Genomic DNA, 17,832 nt, shown 5'->3' on the forward strand with positions numbered 1-17,832 from the left:
GATACTGGCCTGAAGGTAGGAAGGGGTGCGAGTTGAAGAGTGCGAAGAAGTGGGAGGCGCGAACAGGCTGTGCTTTTTGTCTGCGCATGCGGAAGCAGACGATACCTCGGCCCTCAAGAGATTGGGCTACCTAGAAGGAACATACAAAGAACGTGGGCAAAGGGTGCCGCCAGTGGACAGAGATTCTTAGCCTTATCGGTCACTACGAAGTTTATATATATAAACAATGATACCCTCGAATTACAACCACTGCTTGCGTTGGTGTGCCGTTCTCTGCGAATTGCCTTAGACAATTACCCGCCATTTTGAGCAAAGCATTCCTTATCCAACTACCTGCAGGCATCAGGCAATGCCATCGGTTTCCACTAGCCTGCGGATATAGAGTGCATACAACGTCGCCATTGTTCTTCGCACAGAAGTGGAAATGGACCCTGAAGTGGCGAATAGGTTTTAAAAAAAAAAAAAAAAAAGGGGGGAAAGAATTAGACGAGAGATATTTGCCTATCCATCAATGAACGATCTAGCTTGCTCCAGCCGGATCTGCCTCGCCTCGCATATGTCCCTCTGTATTTCCTAACCTCGAAGACCCTTGCGGCCTAATTGTCCACATCTCACTTTGCCTGTCTATAGAGTCATCTCTGCCCTTTTCGTTCGTCTTCTCGTGCCTTGCTCTGTATCCCATCTCTCACTGCGTCCCTCCCAGCATCTCACTGCGCCCTGGCAACGCCACCAAAAGCCCCGACGATAGCCCTTTCGTCCACCTTATGCTCTGGTTCACCGCATAATCTCCTGGTAAATCAACTGCTTGAGCTGCTCCTTGCTTAGGTTGTCCTTGTGCTTGTCAAAATCAAAGAACTCCTCCGGAATGGGAGGCGCGGTAGGCTCATCGTCGGGATCATGGTACGGCTCAAGGTAGGGGTGCTTAAGAGCGTCCTCAACCGTGATGCGCTTAACAGGATTGAATGCGAGGAGCTTTTCAAGGAGATCGAGAGCCAGGTCGGACGTCTTGGGGAACAAAGTCCGGAAGGGAACCTTCTTCTTGAAGGGAAGAGAGCGAATGTACTCTCTGGCGCGGCGGGACTTGATTCCGTAGTAATCCTCCATGGTTGGAGTTCCCAGTACATCCAGGATGAGTGTCAGTTGGTGGTGGTCTGGTTTCCATTAGTATTATTAGCATGCGATCCTTAACAACGCGCAAGTGGGAGAAGGAGGCTTACAGTCCTTGCCGGGGAACAGGGGCTTTCCGCTAAGCATTTCCGCCAAGATGCAGCCGACCGACCACACATCGATAGCTTTCGTGTACTCCTTGAACGTCAACATAATCTCTGGCGCGCGGTACCATCGCGTCGCCACGTATTCCGTCATGAAGCCCGAGTTATCCTCCTGCGACGCCGCAGAACGTGCCAGACCAAAGTCACAGACTTTCAGGTCGCAGTTGGCGTTGAGGAGCAGGTTGGAGGGCTTCAAATCACGGTGCAACACGTTGGCCGAGTGCATGGCCTTCAGGGCACGCAGGGTCTGGTAGATAAAGTATTGGCAATGGTCATCGGATAGGTCCTGAGTGCGGATTACGCGGTGCATGTCCGTCTCCATGAGTTCCTGAATTGCGATGGTGTGTCAGTAATTTCACAATGAAGATTTTCAATTGCCTCAGAGCGTCTTACTTGGATTAGATAGACCTCATTGAAGGTCTCGTAGCTTCGGGGTTTCTGAATGTCGAGAATGGAGATGATGTTTTCATGGTTGAAGTATCTCAAGAGTTTCATCTCACGCAGAGTACGGAGACAGAACATGGAGTGATCGAACGGCGTGATCTTCTTAATGGCCACCTTTTGGCCGGATGGTTTGTGTATCGCGGAGCTAAGGCAATCATGGTCAGTTCAGCAACTCTACCGAGGATTTGGGTAGGGCCTTTGACGTACCAGACGACTCCGTAGGCACCCTCGCCAACGACATCCTGGATGTCATACTGTTCGCTCACGTTGAACGAGATCTTTCGGGATCCCGAAGCGTTGGGGGGATTCGCGCGCGACATGGTCGCTGGTATAGGACGATGTTATCGAGCTGGAAGGTGTTGTAGAGAAGGTAGTTATGGACGTAGTAGCACGAAGGCGGGTCCTGGCGAAGGAGACACTACTTCGGGCGGAGCACGAGAAAAAGGGGGAAAGGGCAGGATGAGAATTAAGCCGTCCTAATAAGGTGTGCGCGAAGAACCACAATTGCCTTGGTCGGTGGTTCGGTAACGAGCCAGGAGCTATTTGGTATCGTCGTCTGCGGGGGTATAATTATTGGCGGGAACGCTGTTTATGACTTGTCGGAAGAACAGGTGGGATCGACGGCTGTCAAAAACGATGGCGTCGGAGACACAAAGTTTCGCAAGCCGGGCGACTTTGGTTTCTTGGTGGAGGAAAGAAAACCCAGGTCGGTTCAGTCAATGAACAGACGCGGGCAAGTCGGCTTGGATATTTTTCGAGAGAGGGGGGAGGTGACAAAGGGAGACACAGCGCAGCAGACGGGAGGGTGGAAGGAGACGAATGTCGTCGGAGGTTCGAAAGTGGGCGAGGGCCGTGTTTCTTGGGTCCGCTCGGGCCTTGGGGTGCTGGTCCACAGGCCGGGTAGGCAACGTCTCGGGTTTTGGTTGTCAAGCACGCAGCGGAAGAAGTTTTCTGCCCTGGTCGGTGCGGCTTGCTGAGCAGACGGCAAGCGAGACGGAGAGAAAAGAGGAATAATTGTCGATGGCTCGATAAAGCGGATTGAGGGTGGTGATTGTTCAGATTCCGGTGTCGAAGAGGAGAATATGCCGCGGCAGTGGACTGTGTGCGAAGATATGGTGTTAGCTGGAAGGAGCTCCGACGGGTTAAGCGACAGAAGGGGGAGGTATCCCGGTATGCGCAAGGTTGAGTGAGAAGTGAGGGTCCAAAGCAGCTGGGTAGGACGGGATAGGGTCAGGTTAGGCAAGGTAAGGTACGGTTTGGCAAGCAAGCCAAAGCCAGGCTAGGCGCTCCGTCGCTGTCCCCCAAGCCAAAACTGCGTTGCGGAGCCAAAAAGCACACGCTAGGCGATGGCATCCGTCTTCTTCGCTTCTTCTCGAAAACTGTCGCACCAAGAAGGTTCGTAGTGGCAGACAGGACGCAGGAGGGACAGGCTTCCAGAAGATGGCAGGAGCAAAGCGCAAGCCAAACAGCGAAGACAAGGAGAGGGATACCTTACTGAGTGGTGACTGTGGCCGTGGACAGTGCAGCAGTAACACGAGCACGAGCGACAGCGACGGCAACAGCAGGTGAAGGGAGCGAAAGCGGGTCGTGAGACAACGAAACGACGAGGCCAGGTAAGGGGAACGGGAACGGGCGATGAACCGAGCACCCCCTGCGACAGGACTTCAGACGAGGGATGTAAGGTGCGCAAAAGGACAAGAAGCACGCGGGGCCAAGAGACTGGCTACTGAGCACGACGGCGGACGACTCCAGGACCAGGGCGCAAGAACGAAGGAGGTCCGGTCCAACAGGCGACCGCTTGGATGCGTCTTTGAAAAGCTCTCCAGGCCGACCTGGGACGGCAACGTGCCTGTGTGGTCGTCGCGGCGCCACAAGGGGTTTATAGAGCGAAGGCGAAGAGGCGTAAGGTAGAGGAGAGGCGCCGTGGGAATGGAGAAGCGGGATGAGAAAAAGGAAGGAGCTATGCAGTTGGGGTTGAGGCTTCAGGATGGGAACGCAAACTCCTCAGGGAATGGGGGAGAGAGAAGAGCTCGAGTACGTACCGAAAGCCTTTTGATACGGGGAATAAGGTAGGTCGATCAAGTAGGTTCGGTAGGCAGCTCAAGGCCAGCAAGTCTGAAGTTGAGGTGGCTGAAGTCTTTGGGTGAACATGTCAGTCAGTCTAGGTACGAGGTAAGGTATGTAATAAAGTGTATCCAGGTCGACACTGTCGGGAGGAAATAGGTGAATTGAAAGCAGATGCATGTGCAGTTGCAGGTGCAGGTGCAGAGACGGGCCCAGACGCAGGCCAGGGCCCAGCAGGTAGACAGAGAGACAGACAGACGGTCTCATCAGTCAGACGGCTGAGGCCGGTAACAAGGAGAATCGTCACGCCAAGCGCAAGCCCACGATGAGCAACTTACCCCGCCAAAGACTGAGATTTCTTGTTCTCTAATGTATTTCTCCGCTCTCTCTCTCTCTCGCTCGCTCTCTACTTATGCCGTAGATAACAAAGGTGTTGGAAGAACAGCTTACTTGCTGGCAGGTGGGCAGTATGTAGTTTTGCTCGGCCTGATGTCGCTCGTCTGGTCTTCTGCCGGTGTGTTGCAGCAGGTGCAGAGGTGAGGTAATAAGTGGAAGAGGAGAGGGAGGAGAAGAGGACGGGCTGATGTCGTGGACAAGAATCTGGCGAGACCTGGGACTAGGTCTGGGACTGGGACTGGGACTGGACTGGGACTGAGGAGGAGAAGACGTGAGCGGAGGAGGGCAGGAGGGGGTGAGGTGAGGGAGGGAGGGGGAGGGGAGGTGGAGGGGGCAGATACTTTGACCACATGTACACCGGGGGGCGGGTGTTGTGCCATCCGCCCCGAGCACCGCTACTTACGAGTCGTGTACCTCAGCGGTAAGGTCGCAGCAGGGGAAAGCAACGGTGCTGCAACCGCCTCCTCTCAGTCTGGGCCCGTAAACAAGCACCGCACTACCTACGAGGGAGGCACGGTAGCGGTACATGTGCGATGGATATTCGTACCTAGGCGGTACCTCCATCTGCCTACGCTCAAGAGTGCGGTCAAGGTCCAGGAACCTTTGTTTGGAAACGTACTTGCTTCAACCCCAAGCAGGGGCCACTCACTGCACATCCAAGGGCCATTCACACTTCCCGTCACCAGCACAACCTACATACCTAACCTTGACCTTTCCACATCTTCGAACTCACCCCAGGTGCGTACTGCAAGGCGAGCGACCGAGTATGTCACAAACACTTATCCGCTGGTTAGGCCTATCACTAACACTGCCTACGTACTTACGTTCTGCAAGGTACGATGATGAACTGCATCTCTCAAAGTGCCTGTGTCCAGCCAATTTCAGATGCACACCCCATGCCGGGGAGTCCCAGGGGCGGACGAAGCCAATTGCACTGTGTGCAGCCTACCAAGTAACAAGTCCGAAAAGGCATCGCATCATGGCGACCTTCAGGGACCTGCAAATACGAGAACGTGATACCTGGTCCGGCGTTTGAGTCCACGAACGCCTCCTTTCACAGCCTCGCAGTAAAACAATCTGGGGACGGAAACACATCTCATCCAATCCCATCTAGCCCACAAGAATTGATATGTTGCGGTACGAATCATTCCGTCCACTTGATTGAGCCTTGCTTTCTCCCAGGAAATGCTCCTTAATATCAAGGTTATGGAAGTCATTTGTATCGTCTCGACTTCGCCAGTTTCACCCGCCCGATCCAATTAGTCTGTCAAATCTGCCCGAGCCAATACCTGTATTTGGTCATCGCTGCTACCTGTACCCGCGACCCCCACGATGCGTTGAGTCTAGACCGACAATAGAAACCTCATTGCTGCCGTTAGACACCTGCCGACTTGCTCTCGAACTCGGATGCCTTATCCATACTGCAACGTGCTGAGAGCTCCCAGCAACTCACGTCATGGGACGGTCCACAGTGGACTACATTCGACATGAGCTACCACATATTCCGCCCCACGTAATTCCTATTCCAAGGTCCGTACATGATCATCTACAGACTATGCTATGCTCACATAGGCTGCTGGGTAGGATGATTATGTTCTTTCACCACTTCTGCGATACCGTGAATACGTTTGTACATGCATATCCCCAATGCTGTCCACTCTAAAGTTGTAGGGTCCCCCACACCCCTTTCCCTGATGCATAGCAACTTTGGTCACTTTGGAGTAGCTGCAGGACGGTTATCTCTGCAGTACTGGGCCCGAGAATGTGGCCGGCACGAGCTGATGACGGCCAGGCCATGTGATGAAATACCATGCGTAGAAAGCCAAAGGATGTCTTCCGAGCCCATGTCGCAGGCGGCATTGGCCAGCACGCTGCAGACCCAATGCACAACGGCGCAGACGGCGCCTAGCACTGCCTCCTATTGGCCAGTGAGGCGTCTTCTCCCACTTCGGCGCGTGTGTTTCAGCTCTCACTGGTGCCAGTTTCACCACCCAATCCAAACCATGGATTCATCCATCTTGAGCACTTCAAACCAGGTCAATACGACACGGGGTTCATTTCGACCTGCCTAGTGTGTACAATGCCTGTGGCGATATCACACATGGAAACTGCCACGCGGGCTCCAACCATTCACTAGTTCAACAAGCTTGCTTGTTATGCGGGGCACGCAGAGTCACAAGCTTATCAATCTTCCGAGACAACTTCGTCAATCTGAGGTAAACCAACTGAGCTCGCAGACCAACTCGTTTTCTTTCTTTCCACACTTCCTCCTTCGCCGTGTCACATGCGGAGCTAGAATAAATGAATACACAAGCTCTGAGCGAAATGCATCGCTTGCTCAGGGGATTTCATTAGCAGTGCCGGCAACATGTGCAAACAAATTTAATCGTATTGATATTCTCTCAAGTGATAGGAGAGAGATTGCTCTAAAATGACAACCCGACACCATCGCGGACACCCCCGTGCACCATTTCTAGTGCTTTTTCGTTTTTTCATCAAGTGACGACCTGTTCGAATCATTAGCTTTTTGCAGTTTGTATCAGGAGCTGCCAATGCTGCTTACCTTTTCTCTAAGAATTCCGAGCCATTGCGCCGCACTCATGCCCTGGTCTGCTCTATCCTCCACCAACAGTGTCTGCGCCCAGAGCTTGAGGCTAGGTTCGCCATCTTCGCGCACAACATACAGATGGGGGAGGATGATGCTGCCGACCCCCTTCGACTTATGGTCCCGGCTCTTGTGAACGACCGCCCGCACCCGCTCGTTGAAGTCGTTCTCAAGCTCTGGTACCGCTCCCTTACCGACTCGCAGCTGAGTCCTATCCTCGACGCCGAACACGTCCGCCAAAAGCTGTGGCACAGCATCCCTGCCTGCCCACAAGAACTGTGTCTGACCATCATCGATAAGGTACAGGCCGTACGGGACGAAACGCTCCGAAGACAGGTTCAGGGGTGGTGGGAGGACAATCTGGCTGGTCTCCTGATCGGGCACGCCCGCATTGTCCGGCATGTCGTGAAGAGAGTAGAGTCTTGGATAGATATACTGCATGAGAAGAGGAACGGGGAGTGTCGAAAGCAAGCAGAGTGCGGCTGATCTCAAGTCTGACGGGATTTGTGCCGACTTTCGAAGGCCAACGTTCTTCATGAGGCCCAGGAAGAGAACAGGAAGACCGCGCAGATTAGATGGGAATTGTAAGCCGCCACCCATGCTGCCACCAGCTAGCTCCTTCCTGAATGTCTGTAGGAGCTCAATGAGCTTATTCTGCAGAGAATCGCGAGCCGCCTCCAGGCCTCCACTCAAGGCGCGCTCAACGGCTTTGTGGCTGAAGTACGTTGTGATCGCTTGCTGGTCCGCCGAAGCGTAAATGTCGGCAAGATTCGTCGTTGTTGGCAGAGCCAGCGTCATGACGCGAATGCGACGCTCTCCATTGCAAGTAGTGTGGAGAACAGCCGTCTGCAAACAGACGACGTTCTTAGTGAGATTCTCGTCGATGGCAACTTCAACAACGTAACATTGATCCCGTGGAAATGCAGGAAACGCGCAAAGATCTGAGCTCCTGTTGAAGAAGTTGCCGTAGAAGGCGTTCATGCGCAAACCCGTGGTGGCACGAACACGAAGAACTGCCTCAAGTCCGATCTCTGATGATAGATAATCACTGAATTCGGACGCGAACTTGATTGCGTCTTCGGGGCGACCTGCGTTCCAACCTGGGTAGAACCAAGTCTGGCCGCCAGTGTATCTCGGGAGGTTGCTGAGGGAGGCGACATCCTGGTATTGCGACGAGAAGAGGAACATATCGATAGAGACCTGGTTCTTGGAACACTCCACAGCAAAGCTCTTGTAAAAGCTGTTCGACGTCTGCAACAAACTGCTTTCCTTGCTCGTACCGAGCAGTTTCTTGTCCTCGCGCATGTCCAGCTTGCCAACGCCCACATTGGGCAGCGACGCGCTAAGCACTACGATTTTGCCTCCAAGGGCCGAAATGAGTTTGTGGCCGGCTCTCAGGGCCGATCCCATTGCGGAGCCGTTATTCTGATTGCTCTGGAACATCTCGGGTAACTTGGCGAGGAAGCTCTCGATGCTCTGACGGCTTTCAGTTAAGGGAACGAGCAGATCTTGAGGCACGGGAAGGAAAGGCTCGTCCAAGTCGCTGACGACCAGCATGCTGGTCTCGGCATTTTCTTCGCCGTCCTTTGGGACCGAGAAGTAGTGCAGGCTAGAATCGACGGCAATGAATCCCAGACGGGTACGGCGATCAGCATTCGGTATCCGATCGAGGCTGTCAAGAACCGTCCGGGCACTAGTTGCAAGGAGACCAGTCGAAACGGCGGCGTAGCTCACATCGAAGAGGAACAGGTAGACGAGAGGCTGCGGGGGGCGGACCATATACTCCTGAGGAGCGACAAACTCGACGACCGAGTAGTTTAGCTCGTACCGGCCCCATCGGTCAGTGCTTCTTTGGGATGCAGCATCCCAGTCGAAGGCTTGGGGTACATCGTTGGTCAGGTTGCACATGTTGCAGCGCCACCTGTGACCGTGATCCAAGAAGGTGACGAAAGGATTGATGTATGTCCTGCATCGACGGCAGCGGGCGATGACCTGATCCTGCACAATCGGAACCGGATCCTCGCTGTCATGAAGCGCACCGTAAGGCTGAATGACAAGCGCAAACGGCAACCGTGATTTTTTGAGCAGAGAATGTGTGGTCGGGACAGCGTTGAGCGTGGAGCGCACGTATTTAGGGGAGCAGTTCGCATCGGGGGAAGGAGTGACGCTAGTCTGCAAATAAAGGTTAGCATGAAGCCTCCATGGGAGAAGGAAGCGGTGACATACATTGGGAGGCAGGATGATAGGAGGTGGAGGCAAGTCCAGTTCCGAGACATTGAAGGGCTGGGCCATCAAGTCAGTGGGATAGAGCTGGTTCAAGGTCACTGGGCGAGCAGCTTGTCCAGGAGCTTGCTGCTGCGGCTGACCGCCGAGATTCATGCCGGCCATCTGCTGGTTCAGACCAGCAACTCCGCCGGGGGGAGGAGCACCACCTTGGCCAGGGTAGCCGGCATCGGGAGCCTGATAACCGCCGTAGCCTCCGGCCGGAGCGGCAGCAGGCTGGGGCACGCCGTATTGCTGGGTTTGGGGAGAGCCATAACCTGCTGCAGCAGGCTGACCGTCTTGCTGGGGATACCCTCCGTACGCCGGTGCCTGCGGCTGCGGCATGCCGTAGGCCTGCGCGGGTGCGCCAGCGGTGTTGGAGTTGGCACCAGCTCCGAACTCATAGGCCTGTGTCGCATAGCCTCTCTTCTTCTTCTTGCCATGGTCGGCAGCGCCAGGTTGAGGAGCTTGGGCAGTCTGAGGGTCGTAGCCATCTTGCGGCTGGTCGGCGTACGGCTGTTGCTGCGGGGGATACTGGCCGTAGCCGTCGTTCGGCGCCGACATAGTGGGCGGAGGCAAACGTCGAAGAATCCTGCGTTGGGGGGGTTGTGTCTCCCCTTAATTCTAGGTGGAGCAAGTTTTGGATGGATGGGAAAACAGGTATTCTTGTGCAGAAGAATGCGATGTGATTTTGGGGAGTAACGCAGCAGGCGGCGTGGCGTAGCGAGGGGCTCGAAGAGGACAGCAGACAGCCGGGTCAAGGCAAATATGTGTCCACAGCACCGGCGCCCAAACGTCGGGTTTGTTGGGTTCGATTGCGATCGAGCTGATGCGCTGGCCTGAAGTTGCAAAAACCAGGCAGGGCGAGGAGGGAGGGAGGGAGGGAGGTATGTGACGATGTTGTGGCAATCAGCCTTGAGGACAGTTGAACACTGTGAATGGACAGGTGGTTCAACCCACTGGTTCTAGCTCCTGGTTAGAAAGGTGTTGACCTGTCGTGTCCATAACCTTAGCCAAGTAAGGTGCCCAGGACTCAATTGGCCACGGAAGCACCGCAGCCAATGGCAATGCGGGGCACTACCGCACAGGCCATGTGAGGCTGGTGAACCTGACCTCACCAGAAGATTTCCGCCAGGAAAGAGGCGGAACATTGTTGGGCCGCGGTCCGCTCAGCATGGAACGTCGGGTGAGTTAAGGTAGGTAAGGGTCGAGCTCTCTGCCGACATAGGCGCACCGTCAGGTCGGGACTTCTGGACTTGGTACCGATGCCCATAGCTCCTCGATCTTATGCAAGACGGCAAGCACAACGCTTACGTAGGAGAAGAATCCAATGCCAATGGCAGTCGCCACATGTTAGCAGCCAGGAAGAACCTAAGTTCAAAGCCAAGCCTATGGCCTCTATTCAAGCCTACACTGTATGCTGATTTCCCCGCCAAGGAAGATTTGGCTCATGGACACAACAAACAGCATAGTCAAAGGAAGGCGATCTCGAAACATATTCCACGAGGCAAGGCCGTTAGATGTTGAGCAAGCATATATGCCTTGTGACAAGTACCTACTACCTAGGTTAACCCCAAGACAAGTGGGGACGACGCCGAGCAGCATACGGCACAGGCGAAGCGTCAAGCGTCTTAGCAATTGCCCAAACTGCCGAATCCCGAGCCAGAACATGTCAGTCTGGCTTTTGTTGAAGCAATGCAAAGTTATCGCATAGAGGTTTCTCGGACTGCGCAGCAAGTAGAACATATGTGTACTCCGTCTTGGAAGCGTGTCCCTCGGCCTCCGGCAAAGTGGCTGAGTGCCTTTGGTTCATTTCTAGGTATCCGTACGCTGAAGGGGTTATGGGTGCGGCAGAGCGAACGCATCCCGCTGCCCGTCATTTGAGAGAGATGTTCAGTCCCTCATCCCAGCACCCGGCGGGGCCGTAGTTGCTTGGTATCCTTTTCAGAGCGAACCGAAAGGGGCACTTGCGCGCACTAGGTACCTTGAACGGAGGTTGGTGGCCCCTCCCGTCCATCCCACGAGCCTCTGCCAGCCTACGATGTACCTGCCCTACCTACCTAACTACTTGCGTATACCTGGCCCCACCGTTCAATTGTCCCTGGCACCCACTTCCATCTCTACCTATCCCCTGTGCCTACCTTACCTAGCACCGGGCTGTCTCGTTGATTGCGTGTCGCCATCCGCCGCGACTCAGCTTGGGGGTTATTCTTTTTCTTTTTCTTCTCTTAACGGAAGCTTGTGACGGAAGTAACCACAGTAGATGTAAGTATTTTTCTAAGGAGTCCAAACTATGACGGAATTGTGGGAGGGCGGCATTGGTTTGATACATGCCGCCTGGCCAGGTGTCGTACCGAGTTCATCCCACAAGAGGCAACCTGGGACACTACTAGACTTGTTGTCTTCATCCACCTACCTGCCTGCCAGTCTGCCAACCTGCCACCTACCTACCCTACCTTAGCTTAGGTCCGAGGTCTTGCATATTCGGTAGGGCTGCCTCTGCTCCTGTTCCTACTGTAAGTCTCTACGTGAGGTAGCCTTCCTTGGTCAGAGAGGGTCAGAAGCGTCGCCTCGTCTCGTCCCGTCTCGACTTGGTGCATCCATTACTTTAGCTTCCCAACAAGGAGCCCAGCTTCCCTTCAAGGAGCCCAGCTTCCCTTCAAGGAGCCCAGCTTCCCTTCAAGGAGCCCAGCTTCCCTTCAAGGAGCCCAGCTTCCCTTCTCTTTCCCAAACTCCTGCTCGACCAACTCCTCTTTCCCAACTCTTTCTCCTTTTCACACCGAACCGAATTGCTGCACATCAACCGTGTGCCATTCCTCGCTCGCCTCTAATCGACCGACTCCATCCTTCTACATCTTCCTCTTTTTGACCGGCGTAACTCTCGCCGGCCCCTTTCCTTTAGCACCTGTCCAGCCTTTCGACCTTCGATCTAAACCAGGTCCTGCTACCTCTCTTCTCTGTTCCATTTCTAAGAACGACTGTCAACCAAGGCCTGGCAACAAGTTTGCGTGCAAAACCCTCGGATCATTCGCATCGACAGCGTCAGCGTCAACGTCAACCACTGCAGTAACTGTGTCACAGCTACAGCCGCAATCATGGCGTGGGGCAAGAAAGTGCAGCCCCAGCCCTCGACGATTAGGTGAGTGAAACCAACAACAAAGACGACAAAGGGCGCACGGAGACAATGAGGGCAGGCGCAAACGCGCTTACGCACAACTTCCGTGTCGCATGGCCCATTCCTGACCTGGCGCACTCTGCGCAAATTGAAATCTCACGGGGCGCGACTATTGAAAAGGCTCAACGTGCTGACACAAACCTTGCGCTCGCGCACCTCCAGTCAAATCCTACCCCTCATCATCACCTTCGCCTTTATTGGTGGTGTCGCTTGGGTGCTCTGGCAAGTTTACATTTCTGTGGGCAAGATCCAGGAATCAGCCTCGGAGAAGATGGGCAAGAAGAACGTCGTCTTTACCAAGGACGGTGTTCGCGTCGGCGTCAAGCACACTTCCAACGAGCGATACGTCGACCAGACCCAAAATTGGGTCGTCAAAGCCTGGAATCTCAGCGGCAATACTGTCGGGCAGATAAAGAAGACCAAGTAACCAGTGTGTGCCATCCTGTGTTGTCGGCGTTACCTTCGTTGGTTGTCCAGCCGGAACAACACGTCTTGGCCGCTCGCGCATGCTGGAAGAATGCGACAGAGCAGACAGCAGCAAGTCGAGACGGAGATGAGAATATCAAGAGCAAACATGGCAGCAGCATTTCTTGGCAGCGAAGGGGTGTCTGGTGGCGGATCCGTCGTTGGGTGTGGCGACGTCGAAATGATTCCCAGCAGGGTGCGATCGTAGAGATACCATCAGGACCTGCAATGGTCCAGTACGGATGCCTACCAACGTCGATTCTTCTTCTTTGGGGGGGAGGCAACGTCCAAAGCCCAACGGCAATCGCTTGAGCACCGAATGGCGTCGCCGAGGTCGAGGTTAGGACGGGCGGCAGCGGGGTCGTCTTCCATGTCTTGGCGGTACCCCGGGTTCTGCTGGTGCTTACGCACTGATCTTGTGCCACCGTTTGCGTTTTCTATAACGTACATACTAGCAGAGGGCCAGCAATGCACTTGGTGTCACAACAATAATGCAGCCAATGAATTTTGAGAAAACATTGCATTATAGGGCATTCATTCATTCATTCTCTACCAGGAGTGCGCCATAACGTGAGAAGCTGACATTGCAGTAAGGATTGGATTGTTTGGTCAACGATATCACCTCCAAAGTCAACAAAGCCAACACGGTAAACAATCATAACGCCGTGGTATCAAATCCCCTCAAAATCTGCGCTGCTCGGACCCTCGCGGGCTGGCAGGTGCCTCTCCCAAATTTTGCTCACACCGTCAACAAATCATTGCTCTAATTCCGGGTGATTGTTGTTTCGTAACGCTGGGGAACGTCTCGTTTTAGAGAGAACGATAAGTGTAAATGCATGATCAAGATAGAAGACGACGACGAATACGACGTGTGAGCCAGCTCGCAAAATTTCCAAAAGCCCGCCTCCGCAGAGTGTCCTTGTTCTGGGTTGGTGAATCATTGCGGTCCGGACCGAACTGTCAACCAGTTCTGCGCCACCCACTGTCCTGCCTGGCCTGCGGTTCCAGTGGCTTTGGCGAGTAGCTCAGCCTTGTGCTTTTCTACAAACTCCTTCTGCATAGCCTCGCGTTGCTGAAGAGGGTTCATGGAGTAGCCCGCGGTTGGAGGAGCATATCTCGCTGACAGGAGCTTCTCAAAGTTGTGAGCTTGTGGGTAGGGCTGCGCCATCAACCCGTCTCTTCTGATGAGCATTGACGGGATGCGAACTTGCAACTACAAAGGACTGTTAGTCTGACTACGCGACCAGTTTGTGAATGTTCGAATGAACATACCTGTGATAGAATATGGGCGTACTTGACACCCAGCTCGTCGCCGATGAACTTCAGGCGACCAACCACCCAAGCTCTTTGGGCGTCCGTCGTGTAGTCTTGGCCGTGTAGACATGCCAGCGGCCACGTGAGGAAGTAACCGGGAAGACCTTTTTGGGATTCTTCCAGGCCACATGCGAAGCCGGAAATGTTTGCTCGCTCCAGAAGCTCGGGACGCTTCAAGTGCCAGCCGAGGTGGTATGGTACCGAAGCGATAATGTCGCTGATGGTATCAACACATGTGCGTGCCGCCGTCGCGTACTCCGGAGTTGTACGATAGTCGACGGGCGAGCAGACCCACGCGGCGCAACGGACGATGACCGACGCAAGAATCAGGCGGGACACTCGAGCCATGTTCCAAACACTGGCAATCCAGAAATCTTGGTACACATCTACCCTACCCGGGAATACCTCGGCCTTGGTATAATCCCCGTTGGGAACGTTGTCTTCCCACGCAACGGTTGTGTACTGAAAGTAGTCTGGCGTGTTTCTCATCCAATTCACAAACTCTTGATCAACGGTCTGCGCCCGACGAATCATGTCAAGCATGATGTCAATGTTTTCGGGGCTTCTGGCCACGGTCGACATCAGACGGGTGACCTCGGCACGCAATTCGGCCGTCTTGATATTTAACCGCTGGCACTGGGCGGCTGACTCGTCCTTGACTGCATCGCTGAGCCACCACTCTACGCCCATGATGGGTGCCGTGCCCGTACTCAGGGTGTGTATGATCATTTGGGTTCGTACCGCGATGAAGAGAAGTAGACCAGTCTTGGTTCGTAGTTGTTTGCGGCCGCGAGCTTTGACCAGTTGGATTGCCCCTTCAATGTGCGAGCCCCAAGCAAACATACCCATTTGACGGGCTGTCATATTCTCGAAGAGGCCAAGCATGAGAACGGAGGCTAACGTGGCATCCGACTTGGACTGGTCGGGGTCCTGGAGGGCTATATGTGTCGCTGCGAGTGCCTTCGTGTAGTGGCCCAGGGCCTTGTCGCTGAGCCCAGTCCCGGCAGCGTTCGGCCGATTGCCTAGCGAGGCAAGAGCACATGCGTTGAAAGCATGTTGTAGATGGTGATTGCCCTGATCATGCTTGAGTAGGGGCAGCAAATATTCCATGAAGCCACGAGTGCTGCCCTGCCGGGGCAAAAGGACGTAGTTGGCGACGAAGTGACATGATGCCATTTGCTCCACGGGCACATTCAGGCCGGGGCTCACGGCGGCTGGGGAGTCGGCTTCCTTCTTGAATGTGGGAGAGATGACCTTCTCGGACCCTGACGATGGCGAGTCAACATCCTTTCCTTTCTGTGCCAGTGCCTTGCGGTTTGCCTTCTGGGCCCTCCTCTCTGTCGCCTTGGTCTCGTTACGGAAGACCAGATCGAATTCGTCTTTGTATCCAGGACATTGTCGGCGTGACTTGGCGCATTGGTTGCACGTAGGCTTCGTCTCGTCACACTTTGCGGCAGACACAGCTTAGTCAGTATAAAGAACACCACGGCGGCTTACTTTCATCTGTTACGATAACTCACCTTTATCCTTCGGGTTCTACACATCTGGCAGCCCCTCGAGGGCTTTCCGCAATAAACCATGGCGTTGGATTTAAGAGTCGATGTGTTTCGGCGTCGAAAAGTAGTCGAAGTCAAGGCACGGGTCGTCTGTCTTCAACGTGACAGGAATGAAGCAGATGTACTCGGTTCGGACGCCTAGTAGAATTCGCCGGTTTGGTAGAGCGGCGAGATTGTTGAAGCGTGAATCAGCGTGATTTGCACGCTGATGGTAGATCAGGGTGAAGATGGAAGATCGACAGGCAACTTCTAGACCGCGAGGGCGGCGACATGAAACTCGAGAGGTGGGCGACCTATTTCGGAACGTGGAAAAAGTGAACGTTCAATCTGAAAGAGGAAGAAAGCCGGCAACCATGCGAATGGTTGGAAGCAGGACTCGGGAACAGGTCGGGCCCGGGAGCGCGTGTTCGTGTCGAGATGATGGGGTAGTCAGCAGGTGGCGAGGAAGACGGCGACGTGTGTATATCCACGGCAAATCGAAACCACAATATCGGCGCAGCGGACAAGTCGAGTTGATGTTTGCCTGGTCGTTTTCAAGAACCAATGGAAGGTGAGAGGAACAGACGTTTTCTATGCGATGTTCCTGACGTGGATGAGGGAAAAACGGGTGGAGGATGGCAGTGTGGCGAGATACAAGAATGCGACAAAGGCGCATAGAAGAGAGGCTTCCAAGCCACTCCGGTGGTGTTTGAGAACCGGCGGTGTTGCGAGTCTCACTGGGCCTGTTTCCCTGCTGGGTCTGGGGATGACCGTGGTTTGGACGATCCGGGGTGGTCCTGGTCCGGCCACAGGCCCAGATGCGATTGAGGTTGCAGGGTGCGCGTCGTTGAGTAGCGTTCGGTTAGAACGAATGAGGTCCTGGAGACCGGATTGAAGGAGCAGGAACCCGCCTTGAGGGTGAGCAGTATGTGGGTATGGCAAACAAAGGCAGCGTACGAAGATCGTGGGCAGTGATTGAGCGGCACAGGCTGTGTGCGGAGGCAGGCTATCGAAGGTCGGCAGGAAAAGACAAATCGGCGAACCCCTCTAGGGCGGCCTAGAGAAGCGCAGCCTTGATTGAGTTCTATGTGTCGTTCGTGCGTTGTTCTTTCGGAAGGGGCGTTTTCTTCTTTTCTTTTTCGGCACCGAATTTTGCAGGGCCGTATTGGAAGACGAGAAAAGTTGCAATTCACCCCCGGAAGAGAAACACTGATACTCGCTCTCTGTTCAGATCAATTGATACTCGCTCTCTGTTCAGAAGCAGCGCAGGGCCAGGCGGCACATACAAGTACTTGTAGGGCGTCCCGATCCAACGTCTCTTCAAACACTAAGGTACAGTGGAGACGGAACTTTGGAGAGGGGCTTCAGCCCCTCCTCGCCCGTCGGATCACGCAGTAGACATGCCCTGGCTAGTGCTAGTGCATGTGGCTAGCCTGTAGCAGGCGATGCGTTGCATTGGGAGGGGTAGAGGGAAATGATTGTGAATTGTGGTGGGGACTCGGGGAGGTGGGAAGAGACGTGGAAGCACAGCACAGAACATTACCAGCACCAGACCAGCGAGCAAGAGAAGGGGTGAGCAGACAGGGGATGGCGATGAGCAAGGGGGAGGGGAGGGGAGACTTGGTACTTGCAAACTAAGAGTAACTAACGTACCTACCTACCTAGCTTATATACCTAGATAAGGTAGGTAGTAAAGCTTTTACTATGAAGTAATATAGTATATTAAAGTATACTTTTTAGAAACTCTACTAGTATATAGGTTATTTTTATAACCCCCTCTTTTCCCTTCTCTCTTTATTTCTCTTTATTTTAATTATTAGAGAGAATTATAGTAATTACTATAATTACTTTATTCTTATATTTCTTATATTTATTTAGTTTATTAAACTTATTTTTAATCTCTTCTATCTATTTATTATTTCTAAATATTTTATAGAGTTATTATTAATTAATTCAATACTTTATTACTTTTTAATATTAAGTATCTTCTTATTAAATTAGAAGAAGAGGAATATAGTAATTTAATAAATAAATATTTAATAAAAATATTTATTTTTAAATTTATTTAGAAATCTAATATTAAAATTTATATTATTAATAAAAACTTAAAATTTTTATTTATATATTCTTATTAAAATAATAAAATTAACTTTTTCTTTTATTTTTTAGTTTATTAATTTAATAATAAGTGTTAGCACAGGTATAAGCGTATTCAGGGGCGTGGTATATACGCCTATATAGTATAGGGTTATAGATAGGCTTATATTATAATAAAAGGTGATAATCCTAAGCATTTATGGG

The 17,832-nt window shown here is 53.1% G+C and overlaps 4 protein-coding genes across 4 annotated transcripts; 1 reads left to right on the plus strand and 3 right to left on the minus strand.

Annotated features, from left to right (window-relative positions):
- Positions 1 to 774: 774 nt before the first annotated feature.
- GCG54_00004482 (Mitogen-activated protein kinase) lies at positions 775 to 2,035 on the minus strand (the record flags this gene model as incomplete). The annotated part of the gene is made up of 4 exons (XM_045404531.1): positions 775 to 1,151; positions 1,218 to 1,599; positions 1,665 to 1,860; positions 1,923 to 2,035. 4 exons carry the CDS (start codon positions 2,033 to 2,035, stop codon positions 775 to 777), a joined length of 1,068 nt encoding a protein of 355 aa, XP_045265315.1.
- A 4,679-nt stretch (positions 2,036 to 6,714) lies between these two features.
- On the minus strand, positions 6,715 to 9,606 carry GCG54_00004483 (Protein transport protein SEC24; the record flags this gene model as incomplete). The annotated part of the gene is made up of 2 exons (XM_045404532.1): positions 6,715 to 8,952; positions 9,007 to 9,606. The coding sequence occupies 2 exons, from the start codon at positions 9,604 to 9,606 to the stop codon at positions 6,715 to 6,717; spliced, it is 2,838 nt and encodes a 945-aa protein (XP_045265316.1).
- A 2,531-nt stretch (positions 9,607 to 12,137) lies between these two features.
- On the plus strand, positions 12,138 to 12,644 carry GCG54_00004484 (uncharacterized protein; the record flags this gene model as incomplete). Its single annotated transcript, XM_045404533.1, has 2 exons — positions 12,138 to 12,181; positions 12,380 to 12,644. The coding sequence occupies 2 exons, from the start codon at positions 12,138 to 12,140 to the stop codon at positions 12,642 to 12,644; spliced, it is 309 nt and encodes a 102-aa protein (XP_045265317.1).
- A 975-nt stretch (positions 12,645 to 13,619) lies between these two features.
- Positions 13,620 to 15,576, minus strand: GCG54_00004485 (uncharacterized protein; the record flags this gene model as incomplete). The annotated part of the gene is made up of 3 exons (XM_045404534.1): positions 13,620 to 13,895; positions 13,955 to 15,442; positions 15,517 to 15,576. 3 exons carry the CDS (start codon positions 15,574 to 15,576, stop codon positions 13,620 to 13,622), a joined length of 1,824 nt encoding a protein of 607 aa, XP_045265318.1.
- Between the last annotated feature and the right edge of the window lie 2,256 nt (positions 15,577 to 17,832).

Source organism: Colletotrichum gloeosporioides (assembly GCF_011800055.1).
Source record: "Colletotrichum gloeosporioides strain Lc1 chromosome Unknown consensus_37, whole genome shotgun sequence".
NCBI lineage: Eukaryota > Fungi > Ascomycota > Sordariomycetes > Glomerellales > Glomerellaceae > Colletotrichum > Colletotrichum gloeosporioides.